The sequence below is a fragment of the Gymnogyps californianus genome, chromosome 23 (assembly GCF_018139145.2).
Source record: "Gymnogyps californianus isolate 813 chromosome 23, ASM1813914v2, whole genome shotgun sequence".
Classification (NCBI taxonomy): domain Eukaryota; kingdom Metazoa; phylum Chordata; class Aves; order Accipitriformes; family Cathartidae; genus Gymnogyps; species Gymnogyps californianus.
Window position 1 is genome coordinate 1601756 of NC_059493.1, and position 12712 is coordinate 1614467.

The 12712-nt window shown below is 47.0% G+C and overlaps 1 protein-coding gene across 2 annotated transcripts in view; it reads left to right on the plus strand.

The window, feature by feature from the left end:
• ZMAT4 (zinc finger matrin-type 4) overlaps window positions 1–7272 on the plus strand; it is a 113163-nt gene extending 105891 nt beyond the window's left edge. For both annotated transcript variants that reach the window (XM_050910211.1, XM_050910210.1), the window contains exon 7: window positions 6836–7272. In XM_050910211.1, the coding sequence (XP_050766168.1) occupies window positions 6836–6851 (16 nt within the window). In that variant the 3' untranslated portion in view covers window positions 6852–7272. The remainder of the gene's footprint in view (window positions 1–6835) is intronic.
• The last annotated feature ends 5440 nt before the right edge of the window (window positions 7273–12712 follow it).

Below are 12712 nucleotides of genomic sequence, written 5' to 3' on the forward strand. Positions count from 1 at the left end.
TCTCCCTCCCCCTCTTTGCAGAGGATGGGTGGAGTGGAAGGGGAGGCAGTTGTTGAGTGGCTGTAGTGATCCAGCACACCTCCCAGTCTAGATGTTTTGTCTAGAGAAGAGGGCTGGGGTCAGGCGAGTGAGACGTGGTTTTAGGCTGTGCCACGAGCAATCTGGGACCTTCAGTAAGTCCTTTACTTCCCTCCCTTTCTCTTTTAGCACATCTCACTGATGGTGTATCCCTGCTCCACCAGGTTACGTGCGCAGCATGCAGGACAGTGCCAACGGGGTCGGTGTCTGGGCCCAGTGCAACAAATCCCCACTGCTGGAAAATAGAGCTGACAGCTCTTCCCAGCAGAAACCGGGAATGAGAGCAGCTGTGATGTGCTGCCCCAGCACAGAGCTGTAATTTATCCTTCCCCTGCCAGTCCTTCTGAGTTGGTATTATTATTGCTGTTGTTGCTGCTGGTATGATTGCAAAGGATAAAGGAGTTCATTTCAAATCAGAGCAGCCTCACGGACAGGAAGAGATGTGCAGAAAAGGTGCGCTACTTCTTTTCAGTATCGAGAGGGTGCCTCGCATCCTCTCTTTTATACCCACACCTTCTGCTTTTGTTGTTCAGTCACCTGCAATTAGCAGAGTGTCATCTCCACACTTAGACAGTTCTGCAGAAAGTTAATTCCTTCTGCATCTATTGCTTTCCCAAATGTTTTCTTCCAACTTACTCTGACAAAAATTGCAAAGCTAAGGATCTTTCTGCTTCATCTCTTGTTCTGTAGCTGGAGTAGGAGCCTAACAGGGGCTGTATTCACTGCAGAGCTCGGGATTGAAGGGAGTATCTGGGTAAAGAATCAGCAGGAGTTGAGACAATAATTCACATTCATTTATTGCTGCCCATCGAGGAGAAGACCCTCAACTCCCCGACTGAGCGTGCATGGCAGGAGGCCAGGCTGTAGGATGGGGAAACTGGGAATCCCGTTCCGTGGTGGGAGGGATTGCTGCTGTTCGGCAGAAGAACCTCCCGCAGTTGCTCAAACTCACGAGAGCGACTCTTCCAGAGCAGAAGCACCAGGGAACCAGGGGGGTGGTGATAAAGCACCAGGGCGCAGACAAACACTGCCCTGAACACACGGGGCAGTCGGGAAGGAAGCAGCACACAGTGTGGGGAGGGCTGGGTTTGGTTTACGGGGGCTCCCGGTGTCCCAGCCCATCTCACTGGGACGCCAGCAAGCCAAATGGTATTGCACTGTTGTAGCGTCAAGGCTCGGTGGAAGTCGCGGTCGTTCCCAGAGCTTTCTGGAGCTCTGAAAGCACGTGAATTATTGATAGGAAGGCCCATTTCTCTTTCATCTCTGTGAGGATCAAGCCAGCCTGTGCAGGGAACCCCAGAGTGGCGCAGAGGCCTGCAGGACTCCCACTTCTTTTTTAAGGACCTTCTTCTTCTGCAGATTAATATTCTTATCAGTCTTTCTAAATTTAGTTTCTTATCATTTATTCATAATGACTTAAATCTGGTCCCAAGAGATTTTCACGGGCATTCAGTACAAGAGGAAACAAAGTAATAAATTCAAAAGAAAGTATGTTACAAATGTAATAATGGAATGCCAATTAGAGACATTCGTCTGACCAATTTCTATGGGAAATTGCTCTGATTATTCTATTTCCTTCATCCATTGTTCATTCTTACACAATTTTCTTTGAGGCTAAGTATCCGAGCACAGCACAGATCTGTCCAGCGCCTATAGGAAAGTGCAGAAGCATGGGAGACAATAGATTGGCAGCTTGGGTTTGTGCACAACAAAAGCTTTTCCCACCCTGTAATTAGTATGTAACCAGATTTTACTCTCCTTGTTTAAAGCTGCTTTTGCAGCTTCATTGTCCTCTGTATGGGACTGAGGGAATGAGTTACCCATATCTTTTATCCTGAATCAGTTCTTCCCCCATAGTCTAAGGGGTCTGTCACAGCCACGTGCACTGCTAAATGTGGCTGGACCCAGAGATGCAGCCCCAGAATGAGTCGGGGGGGTTCTCATGACCGTAGCTCTTCTATTTGCCATGTACACAGAGATGGCCTTGTATGCGGTGTTTGTACAGAGCCGGCTGCACAGGTTGAGCGCTTGTGATAATAGCAGGTAGCAAAAGAATTCAGGAAGGTAAAGCAGTTCATACAGCTCATGTTCCTGACTACAGAAGTAATTTATAGTACAGACAAAGATGAAGAAATCTTCATTTCTAGTGCCGTAAATGAACACATCGTGAAAAGTTACTCTACATCGTGTCTTGACTATTGTACGAGTGACTGAAGGGACACGTGCCCTCAGCTCAGCCCTGTTTCCAACACAAAGGGATGTGCAGGGCAGCAGAAACACAACAGACTTTGACAGGGCTGCGTCTAGGTTTTTGTAGCTTTCTACAAGCGATTACCTCTTCTATACAAAGAAAGTTAATTTTGAAATCCAGACCTGGTACTTCTGCCGAGTTTCTGCTGCCGCTTTGTCCCAGAGCAAGGCTGGGTCATCGCAGCACCTTGGCTCTCAAGTGCAGGGTGAAGCAAATGCAAATGTGCTCTGCATTGGGGTGCCAGGTGACGAAGCCGTCCCTCCTGCATACCTTGGCGAGTGTTTTGCCCACTGGTTTTTGCTGTTCTCGTTATTGTTGGTTAGTGTCAAGACTGTCCTCTTCCTTATAACTCAGTCTGAAGCCAGTGGATTGCAGTTGCCAAGGCAACAAAACATTTTATGTAGCTGTCATACTTCATATAATTAAAAAAAAAAAAAAAGGAGGAGCAGTTTGTAAAGGAAAGGGATTTTGTTCTGGGACAGGTTAGCAGGGAAGGTGATCGCAGGCTGGAAGCTGGTAGCGCCCAAAAAATACCGGACAGATGAGTGTTCTGAAAAGCTGCTTTAGGAGAGAAGAACTTTTATGAGGAATGAGTCAAGCTGTGGATATTTATTATAGTTCTTGAGAGCCCTCCAGAGAGCAACACACAACCGAGCCACTGCTAGAGTTGCTTTAAATAACCCACCATATAGCAGCCCTTGAACTACTGCTTAGCAGGGCATGTTATTTGGACCTCCATCACTTCTCAGCGCAGGCACTGAGGGTGCTGGAGCTCCGTTAGCAAAGCAGGCATGCCAGGCTGTGTACCCTGCAGCTGACCTGTTCTTCCTTTGGGGGTGTCTGGCAGGGAGAGCTGAGCTGTTTGTTTATGGGAATTTCAGGGGCTCGCCTGAATGCTCCTGACTGAAGTTGTTTGACCAAAAGATGGGGGAAATGGGGGGCGGGAGGGGGGAAGCTGGAAGTGTCTTGGCTGGTATTTTGGTGTTGAATAAAAGATGCAGGAGGAGGTAGCTAATATTGAGCTAGTCCTTATCCCTCTGGCCAATGAATATGCAAAGCAAGATAATGTCTACTAGCTCCCATTTTTTCTCCAGGGTGCATGTACGTTAAGCTGTGTATTTGAAAATAAAGGAAAAATGCATCCTTTTTTTAACCTATCATAAAGTCAGGAATTGGGGCGAGTCAGATACAGGAGAATATTTCTTTTAAGGCATCACAAATCTGGCATCCAGTCTGTTTACGTGAAGGGTCAGGCAGTGTTCATCATCGCTCTGATGGGAACGTGCATTCACACAGAGCAGCTGAGCAAGGGCTGCTTTTAAATGTGCTAGGAAAGTAGAGCTCCAGCTCGGGGCTCTGATAAGCGACGCTGGTGGCTGCACGCACACGCGCCGGCACAGAAGCAGGTTTTGAAATGTGGCTGGACTCTGGAACATCTGCAGCGAGGAGGAGCACTAAACCTTTAATTAGGGATTTATGAACTGTGTAGAGATGATTAAGTCATTGTTTGACTTGCTTTCCAGAAATAGATGTGGGGTTTTTTTAATCTCCCCTTCTCCCTTCCTCCTCCCCGCAATGAGCAGAAGAGCCGCAGAATGACCAGCAAGGTGCAAGGCAGGCAGCGGTGCCAGTGCCCGCTTTGGCTGGACCGCGGTCAGCACCAGCAGCTCCGTTTCTATGGGGACCGGTGGCAGCCGAAACACCAGTGGCAGCTGAAACACCGGCTCATGAGGAGCTGCAGGAAGGAGGACACGTTCTTGCTGAAATATTGGGAGAGAATCACATGCCAGCCTTGCTCCTTACTGCTTGCTATAGGCTGAAAGAAACAAAACTTCCCTCTTTTCTGGCTTATGTAAACTGTAAAGATGAAAAATCACTGCTAAAAGTGATTTGCAACAAAAACCAGAGAATTCAAGTCCTGGGTAGTTGTGAAAGAAGCCAGAGGATATTCAAATTCTGGGGTCAAAGAAACGCTCGTGCAGAATATTAACTTAGGGCTTTGCAAAAAGCACTTGCCTCCTTTAATTAGCATGCGTGGGCACTGGGATTGGGGACAGGGTGCTGTGTTCATCGCTGCGTCCAGGAGAAAATAGCTGTGTTTGGGGAAGATGCACCGGAGGGCCTGGTTCCAGGTCTGAAGTAGCTCCTCAGGGGCTTGTGGATGAAAGGACCAAAGATGCTGTTGGGAGAGTACCAGAGCCCAGACCCACATTTGATGTAAGTGCCATCTCTGGGCTGGTTGCAAATATATCAAATGCTATAACAATGTGCCGGATAGCGAGAGCTGTGAGCTATCCTCCACCGTTCTGGCTGTCAGTGATCGCAGGCTGAGATCCAGCCCTAGTAATTAAGAGTCTAACTGTATGGGGATAATGATTCCCACTTCCATAAAGAAGAATTTTATCTTCTCGCCTTTATTTGTCTCTTTGATCAGCCAGACCTCTCTGCCACATCTAGAGCTCACAAATGTATTCTGGGGTTTATAACCTCTCATTTACACATTCATAGATGCTAATACATGTCTAGTTTTCCCTTATCAAACTTATGCTTTCTGATTAATTTTAAGATTTTTGCAGAGAGGGGACCTGATCCTGCAGCTATCGTTGGGGTAAAATCAATTCAGCCTACCAAAGGAGTGCAGTATTCAGTCAAAATGAATTCCTAGGGGTTGAGAATGGTCACGTCTAGTTTGGAAGGTGTGCTCTGAAGACCCTTCTGCTCAGCCCTTCACCTAGTCATTGGGTTGCACCCTGTGAAAGCCCAGATGATTAATGGCCTGCTGAGGAGCAAATGACAGCAGGCTTGGTGCCTGTGCAGGGTTTTTTCTTTTTTTTTTTTTTTTTTTTTTTCCCTCTGATTGAGAACACAGATGTCTAATTGGAATAGGGTCTTTATTAACATAAGCTGCTTGGCTATTCAGAAATCGGAGCTAATCAAAATATTGTAAATATCGTGCCTGGAGAAATGTCACCCTTCACCGTGATTGCATTTCCATATTTTTTTCAGTCTATGTAAGAAAGCGTAAACAAACATTTACAGCCTGCTGTGGCTGAAACGTGTTCCTGGTTGCGGTATCTGATGTAGCAAACGTGGGCGCAGGAGGAGCGGTGAAGGCAGGGCAGTGCCGTTCCCCCGGCCCCGGGCGGGCGCTGCGAGGGCTGGTCCTGGGCGTTCGTTCGCTGGATGGGTGCTCTGCCCGTCCTCCTCGGGCACCCTTCGCGGCTGTCCCTGCTCTGGGGGCTTTGGAAGTTTATTACATGCCAAAAAGCAGGAGATGGGACTAGAGGAAGGCTTTGGTGGTTCCTGGCTTGACTTCGTTTGTGTCAGATTTCATGCAAAACGTTATTTCTGTTTCCCCTGGACTTTTCCAGCCCCATCCCCGGTGCTGGGAAGTTGAGCTCCCTCCTGCACATCCTCACCCAGAATGAATGCACTCTTTGATATAAGATTTCCAATAAAGTTCAGGAAATTATAGTAAATACTTGAGTTGTGCCGTGTACTTTACAACCAAGCCAAATGATTTTTTTCTTACCTTGATGACTGCAACTTTTATTGGTAGCAGTAACAATTTTCATGTGCTTTCTGTAACGTATAGTGGCTGATGCCTAAAATATAAAGAAGCCTTTAGAGTGATAATAACTCCAGAAGATGAATAGTTATAAAAGATAGATGGAATTGAAAGGCATTTTAATTTGTCATTATTTCAGTTCCAGAGAGCAGCTGAATAATTACACTGCCTATGAAGAGAGAGTGTGTAATACTTTCTCTCATTATAGGATTGAATTGTCTCCCTTCCCTTTTAATATAAGTGAAAATAAAGGTGTATCTGATATCTTCTGTTTTGATCATAATTTGAAAGCCCCAGAATGGCTCGTGCAACTTTGTTTCATGGTGTCGGGTGTACGGATTAATTACTTTAATGTAAAGTATAAACATTGGACTGATTTCTCAAAGTGTAAACCTGAGACTGCCAACGCTTGCTGAATGAGAAATTCCTTGTCAGCCAAAAATGCGTTGGGTCACGAACAAGGCCAATTTTGCAGGGTTTGGTAGGTCTTAAACAAATTTAAATTGAGGATGTAAAGCAAGTACGCTTTTTTCAAACTGTTACAGCAATTTTCTTTCATAAAATACAAAACTGTCCTTAAATTTGCAAATATGTTTTAGGTAGAAAGAGCTTGCTTTTATATTTTTTTAGAATTGAAGTCTCCTCATTGCTCACGTAAAAAATTTCTTTAGTCATTACGAGAAAAGTTGCAGGTTTGCCGCAGTACCGGTTCGCCTGGGATCTGCCTTTAGTGCTGGATCTTGCTGGAGCTTCGGCCGCTAAAAGCGGCGGCGGGGGTGAGCACCGTCTGCTGGGGAAGGGCAGCGAGATGCTCCTGGGGCTGCCTGGGCAAGGGTGCAGGCAGACGCCTGGGCAGACCTCGGGAGGTGCACGGAAACCGGCTCCGAACCAGGAACGGCAGGGCAGAGAGTGACTTCTGCTTCGTTTCTGTCTTGCAGCCTGAAGAACCAGTAGTAGTTCGTCAGTCGAGACAAGGAAAACCACCGAGGCTTCTTCTGCGGAGAGGAACTGGTCAGCAAGCAGAGGATGCTTTCTTGGACAATGATCCTGTGTGGATTCAATAATTAACATGTAACTAACCTTCACTTTGGACAAATACATGGATTTTTTTTTTTTTTTTATTTTGTGGTGAGTTAAAATATTTCAATGGATTTTTTTACCCTTTCAAGATAATATTTATTCAGCACAGAGTCTAGAGTATGATAACTATCCTGTAAATACAGCACTTAATCATCACTCATCTTCAGAGACAGTGGAAACAAAATATTTTACTTTTTCATATTTATTCTTAGATTTCTCCCAAGAGTATAAAATTATTCTATTACATTATCCATGATAGTGATGTAATCAGTCTTCAATCAGAAATAAACATACTTTCTTCACCTTCTCCAGCATGGTTTGTGTCAACACATAAAGAGCAGCAAAAAATGAATCATGGGGATTGTATAACGGATGAATTTTTTCCTTTCCTATTTGTCTTCAGAGAAACAAATGGTTCACTGAGCAAAGAAAACTAAAATGAAAGCTAAAAAAATCCTTTTCCTGCCAGTAAGATTCCTACAGGCTAGACGGAAGCCGTTCGCTTTATCGACTTTGCTGATGTAAACCCAAAGCCAGACGTTCCTCTGCCCGCCTGCCGTTCCTGGGAGCAGGCAGCCCTCCAGGAGAGCTGCGGGAAGGACGGTGGGACCGGACTGGCGGCAGCGGCTGAGCTTGCCGGGCTGTCCGCGCGGGTAGCACCGGCTGCGAGCATGTTACCTGTGCACCCATAGGGAGACGGTGGAGAGGCGGCGGGGACCGGCGATGGGGACGGTGGAGAGGCGGCGTGCGGAGGCTGGTTTCAGGACACCGAGGCCGACCGTCGTGCGTCCCCGGAGCTGTGCGGCAGGCGCTGGGCCGGGACCTGTGGCCACTGTAGGACAAGCCCTCGCGAGCATCTGGGCGTTACCAGCGCTGCTGCACCGGTGAGTTTTGCACTAGGGCAGAAACGCTCCATGCCCTGGGACGGAGGGTCCGGCGCTCCAGGAGCCGCGCCGGCGGCAGACCTCCGCCGAGGCACCGGCCGGCACCGCACGGCCTCCCCGGCTGCTCGCTGTCAGAGCCCCTCGCTGCTGAGCCGCAGCTCTCCTGCCGAGCTCTGGCACTTCCCTGCTGCGTGGGAAGCGGGTTTGGGCCGAAGGCTTTCCCTGCGTCAGAAAACTCTGTATGTTGCAGCTGTATTTGCACCGTGAGAGGCGAAGCGTTCAGCAGGGTCAGGTCTGCAGGGAGCGTTAGAGACCCTCCAGGCGCTGGGTGTCTCTGGCAGCCCCTCCAGCCAGGGTCCCACGGCCCATGCAGGACCCCTGTCCGACAGCTCCGCAGCCGGGGGCCCCATGGCTGGGACTGCGGCTTGGGGGGGTCCTTGCTCACAGGGAGGAAAAAACTCAAAGGATTTGAAGGGAGAGCCTTAACTGTCCAAGAGGAACGCTGTTTGTGCAGACCCCAGCCGGGTCCCTGTCTGCAGCAGTTTGGTGCTCGTCTATAGGGAAGGTGTTTATTCCTCACTGGCTTTGGGGGGAGCGGAAACAAAAGTAACTCTATCCACTGGAAAGTGGGAGCTCACAAGGATTTTAGTTTTTCTACTGCAGTCAGCACAAAGAGACCAGGTTTCTTACCTAACCCGCTGCAATGTGAAGAGCTGCAATAAACAAGATCCAGTTTCACGTAGGTACTACAAGCAATGCAAAACAAACCTCGCTGTGCCCTGTTACACAAACTCGGTGAGTGCACTTTGCATGCAGAGAACCTGTCTTGTGAATGCTGCTAGAGATTAAGCACCACCTTTTTAAAGAGCAATCTCGTTGTTTTATGTATGTGTAGTAGCACAATTCTTCCGAGACTGTGGCCATTTCCCTGCTTCTGCATCTCTGAAATAACAGGCTTTGACATTTCCTTTTTGTGCACACTCGGCTAGAGGTTCTCTTGTGTCTTTGGAAGGGAGCAGTGATGTGTACGGATCCATCAGTTCATTTACCAGGAATCCCAGCGAAGGTGCAAATCCACTTCTCCAGCATCTCAAGGAAGAGCAGTGACCTGCTGCTCCTGGCTCTGCACCGGGGAAACTTAATTTAATCCACAGCTCATGACCATGGCCTGCAGGTTTGTGAATTTTCTGCCAAGTGAACAAATCGTACATAGATGATTAATCTGTGTCCTCCATCCGCTTCTCTGCGCCTTAATAAAGTAAAGCAAAGTGTATTGCTCTGCATTTTGGTATTGAGTAGCACTGTATGTTTCAGATGAGAGATGTTTGGGCACATCACTTGGAAGACTGCAGTTGTGATGCAAGTGTCATTTCATATGTTCACAGAATTATTACTATTCTTGTATATTTGTAATATGGTAGCCCATAAGATATCAGGCTCTGTAGCAGAGGGTGCTGTAGGCGCTGCTCAGTAACCTTGATCTGTCTCACTTCGAGGGAAGCAACACCCAAAGGGTTTGTACGGCAGAGCAGTCTTGAGCGGCAGACGTGCATGTGAAATCCAGGCAGCTTCACTGTGAGCCTATGCTGAACCATATTTTGGGGAAAGGCAATATTTAAAGTCATTAAGTCACAAGGCAGCACACGCTAAGAAGTAATTGTCCTGAAGCCAGTGCTGGTACCTGTAGGACTCTGTCAGTACAAGCAATTCTACTTGTAAATGAGCCTGTGGGATGAAGTGGGAGCAGGCTTTTTGTGGAGGGGACCTTGTGATGCCAGAGGAAGAAAAATAGTCTTAATCTGCTGCTGACAGCGTTCTGGTTTTCATATCTTTCCCTACCATGGGAAGAAGTTCATCTTCTGTGGCCGGCTGGAGCGGCGCACGGGCTGCAGGCAGCTGCGGGGTGTTCCTGCTGCAGCTCCGTGGCACGCGCCGCAGGGAGCCGTGTCATGGAAAGCTGCTTTGGCTTTCCTTCGCCATGATAATATTGTGTAACTGGCTTCTTAATTACCATCTCATCTGGGACTCTGAAATCCCTCACTACCTCGCTGCTAGGGTCACCCTTTTAATGAAAACAAACTATTTTTGTCGGTGGAAAGGATTCTTTTACCTTGCAAAGGCAATTAAAAGCCCAAACTGAACAGATTTATTTTTAAAAGACTCTTCCCAAATCTTCAGGAGAGAAGAGGAATAATTCTCCTAAATAAGGAGGAAGATCAATAATAAATGTTGCTCCACGGAAGCCCATGTTAGGTTGCCTGCCAGCAGTGAAGACTAAATAGACCCCTTCTAGCCTAAGAAGAAATGAGACTCCTGTGATTTGGGTTTGGGTTTTTTTTGCCATAACGTATGAAATCTGTTGGCAAATATACTTAATAGGCAATGTTCAGTGCTTTATCTTCACTTGGCATTTAATCAAAGGGACACGCTACATCTGTGTAATAGCTGGGCTAATTGACTTGACAGAACAGAGCAGTCCTATATTGGTCATCTTCGTATTTGGTGAAATGAATATGAGTATCATCACGTGTGATGACAGAGGTTACAATGTGGGGCAAAGTCCCTAACTCGTATGTTTGAGCTGCAACAGGTAGGAGACAGACACGAAACTCACATGGAATTTTAAAGTTTGCTTAATTCTATCTGCTTTGAAAATCTTTCCTGTTGTGTTTTGTTTGTGCTTACTTTAGTTCACCTTAAGTGGTGTAGGGAAAGAGAGAGAAGCACCAGTCCTATTCAAAGTTAGCATTTAATGGTTTTAAAACTCTCCCTGCTGACATTCGCGGTGAGCAGTGGCAGTTTGTGGCCCAGGGGACACTTACAGAGCTTTGGCTACGTAACCTGTCAGAGCAGCAGGCACAGACTCAGACCAGTGCTGAGGTTTGTTTCAAATAGATGTACAGGATGCTGTTACATACTTGAAGAATATCTTCTGCTTGCAAAAGGGACAAATGAAGTAAGTTACGAATGCTTCTAGTGTACAGTCTGTCTGGAAGTGATTTTTCCCTTCACCTTGCTCCCTTATATTGCTGGCGGGGAGAGTGGGAACCCATGGAGCTCATCACAAACCCTTGTCCCTTCAGTGCTCTCACCTCTTCACTAACTCTTGCTGACTTCATGTTATGTGTTTAAAAAATGTTTTATATACAAGTGGGGTAACTTGTGTGCCTCTCTGTGCATATGCTCACATACGCAATACTTGCATTGGTTTTACGTATACAACATGCAGTTGTGTTAGTGGCTCCTGCACCTACAGCTTTCTCCTGTTTGCAAGCTCATGGCAGAGGGGAGGTGCCTGCAAAATGGAGTTAGCCTCTGCACTGTGCTCCAGGTCTGTACTTTGCAGTGCAGCAGCCAGCACCAGCCTTGCTAAGAGGATCTAAACAGAGAGAAGGAACCAAGTCAGAAGAGAGACCTTTGCTTTTCCGCATCCCAGCTCCGCTCATCGGGAGCCTGGGCCCCGGCTGGGCTGCGGGGTGTGCTTGTGCCTTCAATCTTGCAAAGGGAAGGGTCAGAGGCACTGCAGAATCTAATTGTTTACTCTCTGGGGACAGTAAAAGATACCGAAGAAGCTCTATATGATTAATTTGTGCTCTTGCATCAATGCCTTTCATGTGTGGAGGAGAATGGGTTGTTCACAGATGAGTAAGCATCTCCTTAGGTTTCATAGCTGTGGGGCTATTTCATTTATTGTGTTTTGGGTAATAACATAAGATGCCAGTGTTTCTGAAGCTAAACTGCCTGTTTACAGAGTGAATGATTTACGGAAATAGGGCACATCATTCATGCGTGTACAGCCTGACTTTTTTGAGCCTCCTTCCCCCAAAATTCTTCCTTTCTGAAGCCTATGCGCCTTCCTCCAAGCTGCACCCAGGGTGCTGCAGAGGTGATTTTGTCAGGAGAGAAAAAAAAAAAAAATCTTCTAACTTGTGTGCTCAAGTAATCACTACAAGCTAATTGCAGCAAATTAATTACAGCACAAACACAATTTCTTTCCCTAGGCAGGTGTGCAGACAGCTCTGATGCTGCTGCAGTGAGCTGGGTTGAACTCAGCCTCCGATACCCAGCCCGTACAGGTCTCTTTGCCCTTCTCCCTGGCTGTCTGGCTTGACCTGGAGTTGGTGGCTTGCTTGGTCTAAGAGAATGACTAAAGACAGAGGACCTGTCTCTAATTCAGAAAAATCTAGATTTTTATGCCACTCTGGCAGCTTTCGGGTAGATGGCTTGTCCCGTGACACTGCAGGGGTGATGCAAAGACGTACGTGTGCAAGAGCAGGAAGGTCAGCGCTGCAGACGAGATTGCCACGTCCCACGCCACCCGGCCCTCGTGAGCAAGAGGCACGTGAGGCAAGAATGAGGTGCCCCGTCACATCCCCCTGCTCTGTCCTGTTTCAAACGGGAGTAACTAGAGCAGCGCAATATTTGCATTTGTTGCCAATATTGTCCTGGTCCAGTCAATCAGGCTTTGGTCCCTAAATCCTTCTAATCTCTTGCTTTTCCTAAGTTCATTAGGCCTTCAAAGCAAGACATAAAAAGACAAATCTCCTAGTGGTAAGTCAGTGATCCCTGCAGAAATGCCTCCAGATTGCATGATCTTCTCTGATGTCGAGACTAGTACACCACCCCAGGCTTAAACACTGTGTGCAGATATATTAGAGAGCTTTGAAAATGGATGCAGTGCAACCATTGCATCCCCCAAGGTTACTTTAAATTGAAGGGTGAAAACATTTGCATGTATCTTCTTCATTAAAAAAACCCCAAAACATACTCTGCATTTTTCATGCAGAACATCTATACATTACAGGATTTAATATTGTCTGTTGTGGCCAAACATTTTCCCAGCTTAAAATT